The 18144-nt window shown below is 47.3% G+C and overlaps 1 protein-coding gene across 1 annotated transcript in view; it reads right to left on the bottom strand.

Moving 5' to 3' along the window:
• Positions 1 to 11253: 11253 nt before the first annotated feature.
• CDCP1 (CUB domain containing protein 1) overlaps positions 11254 to 18144 on the bottom strand; it is a 67685-nt gene continuing 60794 nt past the window's right edge. The window contains exons 7-9 of the mRNA XM_011981100.1: positions 17429 to 17794; positions 15319 to 15406; positions 11254 to 12307 (exon numbers count right to left, since the gene is read on the bottom strand). Of these exons, the coding sequence (XP_011836490.1) occupies positions 11878 to 12307; positions 15319 to 15406; positions 17429 to 17794 (884 nt within the window). The 3' untranslated portion in view covers positions 11254 to 11877. The remainder of the gene's footprint in view (positions 12308 to 15318; positions 15407 to 17428; positions 17795 to 18144) is intronic.

Genomic DNA, 18144 nt, shown 5'->3' with positions numbered 1-18144 from the left:
CCAACAGTTCCTGCCTCATGAAGCTTGTGATGTAGCTGGAAGACCAACAATAAGTAAGATAAATAAATAAAACAGATAGTTTGTTACATGGTAATAAGTACTAAGGAGTAAAAATAAAGCAGGGAAGATGGATATGAAGTGTGGAGGTCAGGGAAAGGCTTGACATTTTAGAGAGTGTCACCAGGGAAGCCACATGGGATTTCACTGGGGAAATTAAGGTGACATTTGTGTAAAGACCTAGTAAGAGAGAGAGTCAGGGGGTGTCTGGTGGACAAGCATTCCAGGTGGAGAGAACAGCAAATGCAAAGGCTGTGAGGTCAGAGTGTTCAAGGATAGCCAAGGGCTTGGACTGAGTGAAGCAGGATGGTTGACAGAGTACCTGGCAGGAACTATTGTGAAAGAAGTGATGGAATCAGGACTAGCAAGGCCTTGTGGACCATAGGAAGAACTTTGGCTTCTACTCTGAGTAAGATGGGGCCACAGGCAGGTTCTAGGCAGGGAAGTTGCAAGATCTGCTTTATATACAAACAGAAACACTGTGCTACTGTCTTGAGATGAGGCTGAGGAGGGTGAAGGTGGAAGTACAGAGACTAATTTAGGAGGTGACTGCATCATCTAAGTGAGAGAGGATGTTGGTGTGAACCAAGTGAAAGTAGTGGAAGCAGGAAGAAGGGGGATTCATCATATAAGGGAGAACCATTAAGGTCCCCTATGGACTGGATATAGGATGTGAGAGAAAGAGAGGAGTCAGAGAGAACTCTAAAGTTTTTGGAAGGACGGAGCTGCCGTCAACTCCATTTGGAGCAAACTTGTTTCCTCTAGCCTCCCCACCAATCGGAGGAACAGGTTTGAGGGGAACATCAGAAGGTCAGTTGTGGATATTTCAAATCAGAGATGGCCATTAGATACCAACTGGAAATCTTGAGCAGAGATGGATACATGGTCAGAATTCAGGGCATAGGTCCACTTTGGGAGCCATTGAGACATGGATGGCATTTAACATCATGGGACTGGAGAAAGTCACCAAATGAGTAAGTGTGGAGAGAAAAGAGAAGAATCTGGGCACTGAACCACAGGGCCCTCTGATGTTTAGAGATTGGGAGAAAAGGGGGAACCAGCCATGGAGACTGATAAGGAGAAGCCAGAGGGGAAGGAGGAAAACCAGCAAATCTGAGGCTGTGGTGGCCAAGAGAAGGAAATGTCTCATGGAGGGGAGAGAGAGAGATGGTGTTAAATACAAGTAAGATAAGGACTGAAAATTAAATATGAGGATTCAATAAAACTGTTCATATAAACATTTTAGAAGAGTTCTTGGTAAATAGTAATCATTCAATACATAGAAGGTGGCATTACACACACACACACACACACACACACTTGCTATATTAGCCTTGTTCAGTCACATTTTCTGTGATGATGGAGATGTTCTATATTTGTTCTGTCCAATACAGTAGCCACTTAGCCACATATAGCTACTGAAAGCTTAAACATGTGGCTAGTGCAACTGAGGAACTACATTTTTTTAGAAGGGGGAAGAATTGTATTTTACTGAAACTCAACTCAAAAAAAGAAATACAATGCTGTAGTGTGCAATATATTCACACAAAGCACCCTCAGGTGCACATTCAAGTCAAGTAAGAACTCCATATCCCTTTTCCTAGTTTTCCTACCCTGGGACCTTAGTCTCTTCCATATACAATCATGCACACTTAATTTGAAAAAGGAAACCCAGTGTATTTTGATGTATTCTTTAGCACCAAATTTAACGAAATTTTAATTGAATAAATACTAAAGTCTAAATAGCCACATGTAGCTGCTGGCTACTGTCTGGAACATAGGCAGTTCTATAGTCCGTTCTGTCTAAATAGACCTATTCTGTCTATAGGCCAATTTACAAATGTTCTTTTTTTAGATGATCAGCCTAATGAGTTTTAGCCAGCTTATAAAGGTGTGGCACAGAAGGCCCTTTGATAGAGTTTAAAAATCATGTGCACAGGTGTGGAAAGTGTGGGTGAGCAAGCAGAGGCCAGCACCCTGAAGAAAGAGGCTGATGGAGTTTAAGACACACTAGGACTCAAATCTTGGTCTGTCATTTAGTTGTGAATCCCCAGACAGGTTGTTTAACCTCTCAGAAACTGCCTCATCCTCTGAAAAGGCCTGGCTACTTAATTTGCCAGAGCCCAGTGCAAAATAAAAACACTGGGTCCCTTGTTCAAAAATTATTAAGAATTTTGAACTGGCAACAGCAGAGACCAAGTGTGGGCCCTTCCAAGTTGTAGGTTCTGTGTAACGCATAGGTTACACGACCATGAAGCTGCCTCCTGGGTCTTGAGGATGCGGGCTGGGCAGTCAGAGTGTTGAAAATGGGAGAGGGAACAAAGGCGAGAGTGTTTGCTGCTGCTGCACTGCTGCTGGCCTGGGCTGGGCAGAAGGCTAGGGTGGGGAGCTCTTTTCTTACATCAGTTTCAGATCTTCCTGTAGATCAGAAAGAGAGTTACAGGATCTCTTTCTGAGTGCTTGTAGACTATAGCTAATCTTTTCCTAGGCTTGTTTGTTGGCTAGGTCTTAAATGACCATAGTCTAGCTCTTGCAGTTACCTACTGACATGATTTAGCTCTGTGTCCTCACCAGATCTCATCTTGAATTGTATTCCCATAATTCCAACGTGTTGTGAGAGGGACTTGGTGGGAGATAATTTGAATCATGGGGGCGGTTTCTCCCATACTGTTCTCGTGGTAGTGAATAAGTCTCATGAGATCTGATGGTTTCATCAGGGGGTTCTGCTTTTGCATCTTCCTCATTTTTCTCTTGCCACTACCATGTAAGAAGTACCTTTTGCCTCCCACCATGATTGAGGCCTCCCCAACCATGTAGAACTGTACGTCCAAGTAAACCTCCTTTTCTTCCCAGTCTCGAGTATGTCTTTATCAGCAGCATGAAAATGGACTAATACGGTAACTTGGTACCAGTAGAGGGGGCGCTGCTGAAAAGATACCTGAAAATGTGGAAGTGACTTTGGAACTGGGTAATAGGCAGAGGTTGGAACAGTTTGGAGGGTTCAGAAAAGACAAGAAAATGTGGGAAAGTTTGGAACTTTCTAGAGACTTGTTGAATGGCTTTGCCCAAAATGCTGATAGCAATATGGACAATAAAGTCCAGGCTGAGGTAATCTCAGATAGAGATGAAGAACTTGTTGGGAAGTGGAGCAAAGATGACTCTTGTTATGTTTTAGCAAAGAGACTGGTGGCATTTTGCCCCTGCTGTAGAGATCTGTGGAATTTTGAACTTGAGAGAGGTGATTTAGGGTATCTGGTGGAAGAAATGTCTAAGCAGCAAGCATTCAAGAGGTAACTTCAGTGCTATTTAAGGCATTCAGTTTTAATAAGGAAGCAGAGCATAAAAGTTCGGAAAGTCTTCAACCTGACAATGCAGTATAAAAGAAAAATCTATTTTCTGAGAAGAAATTGAAGCCAGCTGTAGAAATTTGCATAAGTAATGAGGAACCGAATGTTAATCCCCAAGAAAATGGGGAAATGTCTCCAGAGCATATCAAGGGTCTTTATGGCAGCCCCTCCCATCACAGGCCCAGAGGCTTAGGAGGGAAAAAATGGTTTTGAGGGCCAGGTCCGGGGTACCCATGCTGTGTGCAGTCTAGGGACTTGGTGTCCTGCATCCCAGCCACTTCAGCTATGGCTGAAAGGGGCCAATGTAGAGCTCGGGCCATGGCTTCAAAGAGTGCAAGCCCCAAGCCTTGGCAGCTTCCACATGGTGTTGAGCCTACAAGTACACAGAAGTCAATAATTGAGGTTTGGGAACCTCAGCCTAGATTTCAGAGGATGTATGGCAATGCCTGGATGTCCAGGCAGAAGTTTGCTGCAGGGGCAGGGCTGTCATGGAGAACCTCTGCTAGAGCAGTGCGGAAGGGAAATGTGGGGTTGGAGCCCCAACACAGAGTCCCTACTGGGGCACTGCCTAGTGGAGCTGTGAGAAGAGGGCCACTGTCCTCCAGACCCGAAAATGGTAGACCTACTGACAGCCTGCACTGTGCACCTGGAAAAGCTGCAGACCACAGACTCAACGCTCACCCATGAAAGCAGCCAGGAGGGAGGCTGTATCCTGCAAAGCCACAAGGGCAGAGCTGTCCAAGACCATGAGGACCCACCTCTTGTTTCAGCAAGACCTGGATGTCAGACATGGAGTCAAAGAAGATCATTTTGGAGCTTTAAGATTTGACTGCCCCATTGGATTTCAGATGTGCATGGGGCCTACAATCCCTTTGTTTTTACCAATTTCTCCCATTTGAAATGGTTGTATTTACTCAATACCTGTGCCCCCATTGTGTCTAGGAAGCAACTAACTTGCTTTTGATTTTACAGCCTCATAGGCAGAAGGGACTTGCCTTGTCTCAGATGAGACTTTGGACTGTGGACTTTTGGGTTAATGCTGAAATGAGTTAAGACTTTGGGGGACTGCTGGGAAGGCATGATTGGTTTTGAAATGTGAGGACATGAGATTTCGAGGGGCCAGGGGTGGAATGATATGGTTTGGCTCTGTGTCCCCACCTAGATCTCATCTTGAATTGTACTCCCATAATTCCCACATGTTGTGGGAGGAACCTGGTGGGAGATAATTTGAATCATGGGGATGGTTTTCCCTATAATGTTCTCATGGTAGTGAGTAAGTCTTACCAGACCTGATGATTTTGTCAGGGGTTTCTGCTTTTGCATCATCATCATTTTTCTGTTGCCACTGCCATGTAAGAAGTGCCTTTCACCTCCCGCCATGATTCTGAGGCCGCCCCAGCCATGTGGAACTGCAAGTCCAATTAAACCTCTTTTTCTTCCCAGTCTCAGGTATGTCTTTATCAGCAGCATGAAAACGGACTAATACACCTACACTCAAGGGTAGAGAAGAGGCCGTGCTGGTTCATCCATATAACTCATGGGATCATTAGGAGGTTCTTAAGGCTGGGTGCAGTGGCTCACGCCTGTAATCCCAGCACTTTGCTGGGTGAAAGCGGGAAGATCACCTGAGGTCAGGAGTTCGAGACCAGCCTGGCCAACATGGTGAAGCCTGTCTCTACTAAAAATACAAAAATTAGCCAGGTGTGGTTGGGCACACCTGTAATCCCAGCTATTCAGGAGGCTGAGGCATGAGAATCGCTTGAACCTGGGAGATGGAGGTTGCAGTGAGCCAAGATCATGCCACTGCACTTCGGCCTGGGCAATAGAGCAAGACTCTGTCTCAAAAAAAAAAAAAAAAGTTCTTAGGAAGCCTGAGGCTAGGAGAGAATTGGCCAGCAGGAGGCTGAGTTCCACCTTTCTCATTTTGTCATAAGCACGTTTAAAGCCAAGAAATAGCCTTGTGAACCCCCCAAACAGAACAGTGAGCTGTGGGGTTGGGTGTTGTTTGTAGGTTCCCCAGGACTGGCTGAGGATGCCTTGATGTGGCACTGATTAGATATGATCCCAGAGACCACACAGATGTGAACAGGACTCCCCTCTTCCCTGGGGAACAGAAGTCCATGAGAGGCTGGGTCTGAAGGGCAGGGCGAGGGTAAAGGAGACAGGTTTGGCAGCAGCCTGGAGGGCTATAGGTGCTTTGCCCTGTGGTTTTAACATCAGACCCCCAAGTATCCCTGACTTGGGGGAGGAGCTGCCTACACAAAGTCCAGACAAGGCAGGGCATATAGGTGGAAGCAGAAATGCCAATCAGGGTGAGTGACAGGGATGAACCAAAGTTGGGTTCAATATTCTGGACCAGGGTGACTGGAGGAATCAAAGCATTCTAGAGTTAGAAGTGGGCTTAGAAGATTTAATCTTGTGCCCAGGACTAGGTATTGTGCTTCAGTGTCCCTGAGGCCTCCTCCACCTCAAACTTGTGGCCTCTTGAGGGAAAGCAAAAGAGGAGACAAACACTATCTAGGAAGCCCTGGGGTCCGCCAGACTCCTCAGCAGCCCCTCTCCTGACTGTGGATCCCAGGAGAACCCAGTCTCATGGCCTAGCTGAGTAGCAGAGCACTGTGGAAAGGCTGTATGATCGCTGCCCTGCCTCTTGCTGCTCTGTGGCCTTGGGCTCGTGACTTCACCTTGCTGGGCCTTCTCCTCTCACCAGTAAGCTGAAGATAAGCTTTGCTGCTAGGATTTTAGAGGATGACATGAGATAAGGTTTGTAAAACACAGAGCACTTGCCTGACATCTACTTCCTCCTTGCCATCTGGAAGCCTCCAGTGTAACACCTGCCTGAAGTCACTGCTGAAGTACGACATGTCTCTGATAATTAAATGTAACAGACATAATTTCTAGGGCACCCACTGTGTTGGACAACGTAAGGCAGATGGACCAAGTACAACACATGGGCCCCTACCTCTGAAAAAAGTAGCATCTTGGTTAAGCAAAAGACAAGCAAGCACAGACTTTTTAAATAATGAAACTAATACAGCTACATGCAGAAGAATTATGAATCAAAAGGACTATTGGGATTTAGAAGGAGAGCTTAGCAGAGTTGGAGGGCTTCCTGGAGAAAATGGGCTCTGTGATAGACTTTGAAGTGCTGGTAAGACATGGAAGGTGGGCAGCTTTTGCTGTGAGTTGTCCAGGAACAATGGCATGAGCAAGGGGTGGGCAGGAGTGGATTCAGAGCCCCACTGGAATAGAGTTCTGAGGTCATGGGTGAAGTGGGCGGAGAGAAGTCTGAAGAGGTAAGGAGGGCCAGGCAGTGGACTGGAAGTGCCACACCACCAGCAAAAGACCAAGGATTCTGTTCTAAGGGCCAACCAAGTCTGGAGGCACAGATTTCAGAGCGACAGAGTCACATGATGAAAAAGGACTGGTGGAATAGAGGGGGATGTTGGATGGGAGGAGAATCTAGAACAATCAGGGTGAGTGACAGGGATGAAATGAAGTTAGGTCCAATATTCTGGGCCTGGGTGACTGGAGGAATCAAAGCGTTCTAGAGCTGAAAGTGACCTTAGAAGATGTAATCTTGTATAGCCATTCAGAATAGATTAACGCCCTTCCTGGGTCCATGGCAAGTTCTTCCTCTCTTAGTTCTGTCAAGAGCTGGTTGTTGGAAACAGCCTAGCACCACCCCTTCCCCTGCCATTCTCTCGCTTCCTCTCTCGCCATGTGATTTCTGCACGTGCAGGCTCCCCTCTGTCTTCTGCCATGAGGGGAAGTAGCCTGAGGCCCTTATCGGTTGCAGATGCTGGGTTTCACGCTTCCTGTACAGACTGCAGAACCATGAGCCAAATAAACCTCTTTTCTTCTTAAATTCCTCATGCTTATGTATTCCCTTATAGCAACATAAATGGACTAAGACAGTACCCTCCCTATGGGGCAGTTTGCAGAGAGAAAAGACCAGAAGACCAAAGACCGAACCTTGAGTCGTGAGAACAGGATCCAGGAGAAGGGGCAGTCAGAGGTGGGATGCAGCCCAGATGTGGTCATGGTGATCAGGGACGCAGTGGTGAAGGTGGTCAGTGCTGTCCAAGGGCATGACCTGGACAGCTCTGATCTCCCCAGCCCCCCTGAAGCCTATTACAGATGGCTGCAAATTCTTTGACACCTCTCCCACTGAGATGGGGAGGGGGAATCTTTGCTTCCTCCATGTAAATCTGAGTAGGTTCTGTGACTAATGCCCCCATAGAATAGAATGGAAGTTTAGCTGGGCATGGTAGTGCATGGCTGTAGTCCCAGCTACTCAGGAGGCTGAAGTGGGAGGATCGCTTTAAGCCCAGGAGTTCAAGGTTGCAGTGAGCTATGATCTTACCGCTGCACTCCAGCTGGGTCAACAGAGTGAGACCCTGTCTCAAAAACACAAAAAAACAAACAAAACAAAACAAAACAAAAAAAGGAATAGAATGGAAGTAATGTCATGCCGGTGTCCAGGTCCAGCCTCTGAGAGACTGGCTGTTCTGACCTTTAGAATCTGGGAGTGCTCAGTCGTGGAACCCAGCCACCACGTTGTGAAGAAGCTCTGTGCAGTAGTCCAAGTGACCAGGAGTCAAAGCTCCCAGTCAACAGCCAGCACTAACTTGTCAGCTGTGTCAAAGAGCCCACTTGAAAGAGGATTCTAATTGTGCTGCCCAAGCTGAGACCACGTGGAGCAGAGATATACAGTCCCTGCTGAGCCCTGCTCTAATTATAGATCTGTGAGCAAAACTACTAATTTTTAACTAAATTTTGGGGTGGTTCATTACACAGTATCTGGCTTTCTCGGTGGATTCAATCCGGTGTGCTTGAGTCTCCCCTCCAAGTGCATGGCAGATGGTGGGAGCCATGGGAACTTTCCTCTCTCACTGCCCTCCCTTTACTTTTGTTCTGATGGCTGGTGACCCGCACGGGGCTTAGAGATCAACTGTGGTCAGTGATTAGGGTAGCCCTGGGCCTCTATGGGGGTTAGGTATTGGGAAAGGTCACACAGGGTGGGGCCCATGTTGCCCCACAGGAACAGAACAGAACAAGCCCTGGCCTCTCAGCTACCCATTGGCAATAGCTTCCATTCCTTCCACTTGCATACAGGGAGACTTGAAAATCAGTGGTGGCAAGACTCCAAGACTATTATTTTTATTTCCAGACAAAAACATCTGCTTCACACACAGAGCGGCATCACATGAAGAGGAAAGAGCCTGTTTCCCAAAGCCCAACTTTCCCCACCATCCACAAATGAAGACAGCATCTGCTGAGCCCACGCTGAGCCTGTCACAGTCAACAACTGGGAAACTGGGGCCTCTACTGAACCAGGGGACAAGTAGCCGAAGCACTTGAACAGCTTGATACTTGTTTTTTGGTACATTTGTTTATTTAAAAAAGCATAGGAAATGAATAAAATATCACTAAAAAGTATCTGCAATGAATAAATTATTTCCAGTGAAGCACTGCAGATCCACACACACCAGTCCTCTAACCTTTACCGAGGCCATGTCTGGTGGGCTTGTGCTTGTCTCAGCTGACTCTTCCTTGAGACCTTTCCCTTCTGTGCAATGACCACAGCATTGGAGGCCAGTCCTGCATGTGCTGGCCTTCCATGTAGGCATGGCAGACCACACGGATGGGCACTGGGCCGGCATGCAATAGGCTTCAACAAACGCACTTCACTGTTTCCAGTGACCCTGAAATCTTTTATATAAGTAGGGCCTGGGCTTTAAAGAAAAGAGCCAGGGTTCCTCAGGCTGGGCCCCTTCACTGAGGCACAGCTTCAGAAAATACTGGTCTCAGGAGCCAGCAACTTGTCCAGGAGTTTTGAGCCCTCAGTTGAAGGAAAATGGCCATGTGGTGTCCTTGCAGGCAACAGTGATGTCAGTGATGGTGACAAGTAGCCAGCCCAAAGAAGGCCAACCCCACCTTGGGTGGAATGCAGGTCACCTAGTCCTGCTTGGAAGGGGCTAGGAGGTTGGGGAAAGTCAAGAATGGAGGGCCAGGGCTCCACACAGTGAATTCAAATAAGGACTCTTTGGTGAGGGAAGGAAGCTGCAGCCCTCCTTTGGCCCTTTATGGAGGGTCAGCACCTGGGCTCACAAGGACAAGGGTCACCGGGCAGGAACCAGACTTTCAGAAGGGAAAGGTGCTATAGGCAACGCCAAGGGCATAATTTAAATATCCTGTCCTCTGGAAAGTGTTCAAGAGGTCTTGCAGTACACACCATTTAGGAGATTATAAAACTCCTTTCATTCACGCCATGTGAACAAGTTGAGGCAGTGCGTTTTCAAGGTGAATTCATTGAATACAATGAAGTACATTTATTTTTTGAAGGAAGTTTTTGCCACAGAAATATTGAACTTGGGACTGTGCTGACAAGCTATAGCACAATCCCTCTCCTTCCAGATTGGAGCAGGGGTGGCAAAGCAAAAGTCCACAGGCACTGGGTAGATAACTGGTGTAAATGAGGGTGTGGGGCAGGATGTGGTGGCTCACATCTGTAATCCCAGCACTTTGGGAGGCCAAGGCAGGAGCCCAGGAGTTTGAGACCAGCCTGGGCAACATGGTGAAACCCCGTCTCTACAAAAATTACAAAATTAGCTGGGCATGGTGGTTTGCGCCTGTGATCCCAGCTACTTGGGAGGCTGAGGTGGGAGAATCACTTGAGCCCAGGAGGCAGAGGTTGTAGTGAGCTGAGATTGTGCCACTGTACTACTCCCTAGGCAACAGAATGAGACCCTGTCTCAAATTAAAGAAAAAAGAGGAATGTGAGCACACATTGGTCTCATGGTCTACTCACCTGATCAGATTAATGCCAGGGGTTCCTTTTCATTACAAGAAATGCAACCTGCAGGGGCACTGATCAGTAGAAACAAACACTCAGCCTCATTGTGGGAGGTGATAAGGAGTAGTGTGGGCTGTGGTGACCTGGTGAAGTAGACACCCAATCTAAAGGCAGAGCTGGTGCCCAGCTCCAGCCAGTTGTTGCTGGGTGAGAATGTGAGCCTCAGAATGGCCGGTTCTTCTGATCTGGATTGTTATGGGAATTTTTTAATTTTAAGTGTTAGATTCTGCAAGATAAACAGAACATCCCTGTGGGCCAGATCATTTTGTAGCCTCTCCTGTGGGAGTCAGTGGCAGGAAGGTGTGGTAGGCAGAATAACAGCACCCCAAAGATGTCCTGGTCCTAATCCCCATCTGTGGCTATGTTGTCTTGCAAGGTAAAAGGCTCTTCCAGTGTGAGGAAGGATGTTGAGATGGAGAGATTATCCTGGATCTTCCTGGTGGGCTTTGTAAGTCAAAGAGGGAAATGGGAGGGTCAATGACACAGTGAAGACATGTGAGAAAAGCTTGACCAGCCACTGGAGCCTGGGAATGCAGCCAGTTTCTAGAAGCTGGAAACGGCAAGGAACCGGCTTCTCCTTAGAGCCTTCAGAAGGAGCACAGCTCTGCTGACACCTTGATTTTCATTCAAGGACATCCATTTTAGAATTCTGATCCCCAGGACTGTAAGATAATGTGTTGTTTTTAAGTTACCAAGTGATGGGTTGCAGTGGCAACAGACAACTAATGCAGGGGGCCACTGTCCAGTATATATTTAAACATTTTTAGAGGACGAGAATATTCTCTAAATTTTTCTTTAAATGTCAAAGTATTGCTGCAGCTGGGAGAATCGCACATGGAAACTTAAGGAAATTTCTCTAATTGCTGGGACTACAGGACAATGGGATTCAAGATGAATTTCCACAATGGGATAACCACAAGCCGACCTAGAGAATCAGGAAGTCTCTTATCAAAGCAGATATGTGTCAATGCTGCTCAAACACACACACCCTTTTCTGGCTGGACAGATTATAAATTATTCCCACCTCCCGGGGGACTGGCACACGTTTATCTAGTGGTCGATAGAAGTCACAATGAAGACATCCAAACCAGTTAGCATGAGTTGTTACTAAGTCAGGTGAAGAAAGCTAGGTGGTTATACATTTGATCTCTTAAATGCACAAGACCACCAAATAAATAATAATAAAAAGGCACATTGTCATTTTCATCCTGGGGACCCCAGTGAGAGTAGGGATCTCAGGTAGGCTCCTTGGAATTGGAACTGTTGTCCTGAAGAGGGCAAGCCTCTGTTTAACACTCTGAATCCAGGGCTTGCTGCAACCCTATGCTAGGTGACTCAGGCCTCTCTCCTCTCATTACAGGCTGGCTAACCACACAGCCTGAGTTGAGAAGGACATGAGCTGTCATGACTGTATCCAGATGAGAATTCATCATTTTCAGTGTCTTGTGCTTAGAATGAGTCCACTGAGCAATGTGAAGTTGGTGGTGTCCAGGAAAATCTCCTGCTGTTCCTTCTGTATAATTCCTCTTCTTTAGGATTTCTGGTTAGGAACACGGATGGGTGTCTCAGTGCCCTGCTTTATGAAACTCAGCAAATTCCCTGGAAGGGATCAAATTATTCTGCTGGCTCCACAGGCTCCTGAGTGTTCAGCAAGGGAATGTCTGTGTCCTTGCTGTTTACATCCCCGTTGTTGGGGTGGGAGAAGGTGTACGGTTCACTCTCGGACTCAGGAGGGGAGCAAGGAGGCAGCTCTTCAGCGGCCAACTTTGCAGTTGGGGCCCTGGAGCATATGGTGGGTGGGGAGGGAGGGCAGACCCCCATGGTGCCCTGGAACGGCCGGTAGGTGTCCACCTCGGGCTGCAGGAAGGACCCGCCGGAATCCTGTAGCAGATGCCCATACACCATGGTATCCTCGATGACCGCATATACGTGGGAATCATTGTCCTTTCGCCCTTTCTGAAACTTTTTTGGCTGTCTTGGCATCTCGGTATTGATGTTGCCATTATAGACACCCACGGCGGGGCCCTTGTTTGTCTTCTTTTTCCTATTTGGAAAAGGAACAAGACAGAAGTCAGAAAGGAAAGAATCTTAGATGGGTACCATTGCTATGGCCCTGCTAGAGCTTGGATTCTTTAGGGTTCTGACCATGTCTTCCCCAAATCCCTCAAATTGCTCAGCACTTGAAACTGAAACTCTGTCCTCAGTGAACATTTAGAAGGGACCTGATTTTGTCTCCAGTTTTCCAAGTGGAAACAGAGATCACAGGTGGCAGAAGAGTGGTTGAGAGAGGGCACCTCTAACACTATCTGTGCTCAATTCGTTTTTGATAAGATATGTGGTATCCAATGGTGGAAACATCTGACAATCCCTTTCCCCTCCTTTCTACCAGAAATAGGCAGTGTCCCAGCCCATCTCAACCACATCAGGCTCAGTCATGCCCAGGTCAACTTTCCCACAATCTTAGCACTTTCCCATAGCTCATGCTTTCTCTCTGTTTTGCCTGGGAAAAGCTCTGACCATCTAGATTCTAAATGGTGACACAAGAGACTCAGGAGTCCAGGTTGTATCTTAGTTTTCAGCATGAGTTGGGGAGAGGAAAACTCAGCATTAGCAGAGAGACCCAGTGCCTCAGCAGTCACCCCCAACAAAGGAAAGAGCTAAAAGAAGACAAAATTCAGGCTGCAATGCCAGAGTTCTTCAATAACACCATTAGCATTTGGATTTTAATGTTCTTTGGTACTTGGACCTGCACGGGCATTAGTGCTTGCTGCCACAGAAAACAAAGCTTTGCTCCCCATCTTCATGAACCAAACAGCAAGGAATGCTGACTTTTTAGCTGACCAGTGATGCAAATGGAGGAGATTAGCTCAATTAGCGTAATGGACCATATAAGGCACAGGCTGGCAGTTCATGGTTGTGGACAGGCTCTCTGTAGTTTGCTGAGATAAAAATAAACCTGGTACCTTTAGCTTGTAACACTGAGCCCCTGGCCAGGATGACGGGTTCCTAAGGCTCCTGCCTGAAGCTAATGTTTGTCCCCACTAAAACTCTTCTCATGCTATCCTGAAACCGACTGTTTATTTGCCTGTCTCTTCAGTCCCCCCAGCCCCATAGATGAGATTGTCTTGCTCATCACTGTCCCCAGTACCTCAATGAATCCTAGTGCCCAGGAGACACTTAGGAAGTACCTGCTTAGAGAACAAGTTGGATAGCATTGTCTCTCCTCATTCTCACTGTACAACCTGTCCGTCCTCCTACCCCAGCTTGGGCCTTATGCAAACCTGCCAGCCAGCAGCCTCACACAAGCAAGGCCTGTAGCAAGGCTGGGCTGATGATTCTCAGGCTTAAACTGGAGCTATTTCAAGATGAGGCAAGTGCTGGATCTCTTTCCTTGTCCAATTCCCTCCTGATAAGGAAGCTGGGGCCCAGTGTTAATGCCACGCTTCCCCAGCTGGGTGGGCTATTCCATGCACCCCAGATGGGAAAATTCCCTGAGAGAAACAGTAACATGATGCTTCCTTAAAAGCAGTCCTTTTTCCCCATGTGTTATAGGTACAGCCACTTCTCACGGAGAAAAGACTCCTGCAAGCCAGTCCTTCCTCATCAGCAGAGACATTTGTAGACACTCTTATTGTAGACCAGGAATTTCAGTTGTCTGCTCAGGTCCACAGTTAATTTTTGAAAAAGAATTTTTTGGCTGGGCATGGTGGCTCACACCTTAATCCCAGCACTTTGGGAGGCTGAGGTGGGCGGATCACAAGGTCAAGAGATTGAGACCATCCTCGTCAACATGATGAAACCCCGTCTCTACTAAAAATACACACACACACACACAAACAAAAATTAGCTGGGCGAGGTGGCAGGTGCCTGTAGTCCTAGCTACTCAGGAGGCTGAGGCAGGGGAATCGCTTGAACCCAGGAGGTGGAGGTTGCAGTGAGCTGAGATCGTGCCACTGCACTCCAGCCTGGTGACAGAGTAAGACTCTGTCTTAAAAAAAAAAAAAGAAAAAAAAAAAGAATTTTTTGACGTTGGCTTTTTGGAAAGTGAAATCATGCTAAGGAAAATAGCTCTCTCTCTCATGACTTTAGTCAGAAATATGAGCAGAATTTATACAGTTTGGTGGCACCATGGACTCTGTTTAAAAAGGTCAACATTTTCCTTTTATAAAATAGAAGCTTGGCCTGGTGCAGTGGCTCATGCCTGTAATCCCAGCACTTTGGGAGGCCAAGGTGGGTGGATCACTTGAGGTCAGGAGTTCAAGACCAACCTGGCCAACAAGGTGAAATCCTGTCTCTACAAAAAATACAAAAAAATTAGCTGGGCGTGGTGGTGTGTGCCTATAGTCCCAGCTACTTGGAAGGCTGAGGAAGGAGAATCATTTGAACCCAGGAGGTGGAGGCTGCAGTGAAATGAGATCACACCACTGGCAACAGAGCTTATAATAAATTATATATATATAAAATAAAATATAATAAATAAAACAGAAGTTGTCCTCCTGAGGGGATGGAAAGAGAGACTGAGGCAGTTAACTGGGCCTTCCTTCCTCTTGGCCACAGGCCTGCCGTCTGTAATATACCTGGAGCCCAATAGACAAGGATAAAGCAGTTTGCTTAAGAAACTGCAGGAGAACAAGCTGGGACAACACACATTCATTCTCCTTAAGGTGACGGAGGGAGTGGTTTAAGAGGCACAGTCTGGCAGAGGCTAGTGAGCATTTTCTTGCCAAGATCACCCCTGCTTGATCAATCTGCTAAGCAAACAGCACACTGCTCGCAGGGGACTTGTGCTGAGGCAGCTGCACCATGAACTACAGGTGAAAATGTCACATGTGATTTTTATCCCCGCCTCACCCCCAGGCATGGATAAAAATCCCAGGCATGGGATTTTTTTTTTCTCCTGAAAGCATGACTCACATCTGGCAATACTGTTTAACACTGATCTTTGGGGGAAAAAACGGGAAGCAAGAAAACAAAGTCAATAATTAACAATCCACCCAGTCTGTGTGATCTGAGGAGGCGTCAAATCAGATAAAGAGAGTAAGAGATTCCACCTACTTCTTTTTCACACAGCAAATGATGAGTCCGAGGGCAGACAGCAGTAAGGCTCCACCTCCCACCACTGTGATGAGGATGACAGTCAAGTCTGTGAGCAGAGACATGAACAGACAGATGAAGAGGCAGCTGGGGTTAGCTCTACAACGAATTTGAGGCATCTCCAAAAGCAGTTGTCATCTTTCCGAAGGTGGAACGCCACACATGTGGCTCCTTGTGTGCATTTGGGGTGCCTCACATCACGAAGTGCTTATTTCCTGTCCTTTTGGATCTGGGTCAGCCAATAGAAGGCAACTGTGCCAGTTCTGGGCCTAACTTTTAAGAGGATGACAGCTTGCACTTTCTCTCTGAGAGACAGCCAGCCATTATGTAAGAAGTCTGACGATGCTGAGACCACCATGCTGTGAGGAAGCCCAAGCTAGCCATGTACAGACCCCACTGGGGAAAAAAACCAATCTAGTGAGAACCAAAGGCCCTAGACATATGTCTCCAGTAATTCTCCAAGCCATCCTCTCTATGTGTTCAAGGCTTCTGGTTGGGGCCCCAGATACCCTGGAGCACAGATAAGACACACTGCTATGCCCTGTCTGAATTCCTGATCCACAAATTGTGGGTAAACAAAATGGCTATTGCCTAAGCCACCACATTTTGCGGTAGTTCGTTTATAGCAATGAACAACTGAAACAAACTGAGGGACCTACCAGATCGACTCCAAAGGCTACTCCTGGCCTACACCAGGTGTGTTCCACCGATTGCCACAGTCTGTCTTGGAGAAGAGAAGAGCAGAGGAGGATAGGAGAAAGCAGGGAGTCAAAAGTCAGAAGTGAGGCAGCTAAAGGGAGGGTTGTTTCCTTTGTGCTGTCCTTTTCCTGCAGCTTCACAAACGAAAAAGAAAATAAATCAGAGGGGGAACCCTGTACCAAACAGAGATTTAGAATATCTTACTTGTTCACCAAGAAAGCAAAGGGTGAGATCCAAAGGAAAGAGGAATGGAAAGAAATGACAGAAAGTGAATCTAAGAGACGAAAAAAACCCAGGAGGTAACCTATGAGTGTGGAGAGGTTTTCACTTGTGGCATTTGGCTCCCACCAGTTCTTTTGAGGCTAACCAGTTGTGCGGCTTGGATGGATCCTCAATCACACTGACCCCCAGAAAGGGAAAGGGAAAAAAGCAGCCTCCACGGTCCCTTCTGGTTCTGACACTGTGATGCTCTGTGCCTTCACCGAGTAAAGGGCAGACACGGCCTCACCACAGCCTGTCTTGCCACACCTGCATTCCGTTGCTTGATACCCTTCAGTGGTGCCCACGACTTTGAGGAACAAAGGCAAACTCATCATCCTGGCTTCAAGGCCTCCCATGGAGGGTATTTCATGGATTCCAACGTTTCACTGAGACTCAATAAAAAATCATGTACCTGTCAGACTTTTCAGGTCCCCATATTTTAATTCATGACACTGAATCCCATGGTACTTTTATGAGGTGGCTATTATCTACTCTCTGTGGATGAGGAAGACCACAGGTGTGGAGAGACTTCCCCTATGCAAAAGAGAGATGAATGGTAAAGGATGCTGGCAGACTGACTAAAAAAAATCTAGGCTGGCCAAAAGAATGCAGTTGAAGGGATGGCGTGAGTTCCTTTAGAGTATCAAAAGACCTTATATGCCTCCTCCAGTCTCTTGTGGATCTCTCTGCCTCTGCCACGAAAACAGCCCAGGCTGAAGGATAAGAGACCATGTAGTGTCAAGCCAAGTAATCTCAGTTGTCTCAGATGATCTTAGCTGAGCCTCAGCTTTTTGAAAGCACCAAGCTAAGATCAGCAAAGTCCTCTAGCCAACCTGCAGCTGCCAGCAGGTGCATGAATGACAGAGCCCAGATAAGTCCAGCTCAGACCAAAACTGGGCCCAGATAACGTTGGAGCAATAACAGATGGCTGCTATGAAGCCACTATGTTCTGGTGTGGTTTGTTACTCAGCACTATTGATGCAATAGCTGACTGATACATGGACAGCCAGGACTCAATCTGTGTTTCTGACTTGTCTCCAGGCTTGCTCCCTATCCTCCAGCTGACAATTTCCTGTTTATCACTATCCCCAAAGACCCTGAAGGCCCTTACCCATAGTCCTTGGGGTAAGTGTCACCCAGAAGAGCAGGTCTAGCTGCTTGCCGCTCGCGGGGCTGCAGTTAGAAATGTTGACCCAGAAGCTGTGATGGTGGAATCTCGGCTTGGGGAGCGCATCCTCGTCCAGGCTGAAGATCTCCTCAGCCCGGGTCCGCTGCTCCTGGATGATCATGAATGCACGCCCTGTCTGGCACACCACGCCAGTCCGCTCCTTAAAGAAAGTCAGGCAGGCCACCTGGTCTCTGGGCACGCTGATGTTCCAGGACACTGAGGTGAGGGATGGCAGGCCCCGGTCCCAGTTGGGGGTCCTCAGATAGACCTTGCTTTTTGTGTCGGGGGTCACCGTGAAAACGCCTTCCTCTGCAGGAAAGGGAGGGAGATCCAGACAGATGTTTCATTCAGTCAACATGGAGAGGAAAGGGAGCGGTGGGGGAGATGAAGTCCAACTGACCAGACTGGTGCTGTCTAACAACTTTCTACGATGATGGAAATTTTCTGGATCTGCACCGTCTGATAGGGTAGCCACCAGCTACATGTCTGCTGAGCCTTGAGATGTGCCCGGCATGACCAAAGAACTGCATTTTAAATTTGTTTCATGTTAATGTATTATTATTAGTTATTTTTGAGATGGAGTCTCACTCTGTTGCCCAGGCTAGAGTGCAGTGGCACAATCTCAGCTCACTGCAACCTCCACCTCTCAGGTTCAAGCA

The sequence above is a fragment of the Mandrillus leucophaeus genome, unplaced genomic scaffold (assembly GCF_000951045.1).
Source record: "Mandrillus leucophaeus isolate KB7577 unplaced genomic scaffold, Mleu.le_1.0 Scaffold22, whole genome shotgun sequence".
NCBI classification, from domain to species: Eukaryota; Metazoa; Chordata; class Mammalia; order Primates; family Cercopithecidae; genus Mandrillus; species Mandrillus leucophaeus.
Note: the sequence above shows the minus strand (reverse complement) of the source record. Positions and strands in the feature narration are given on the sequence as shown.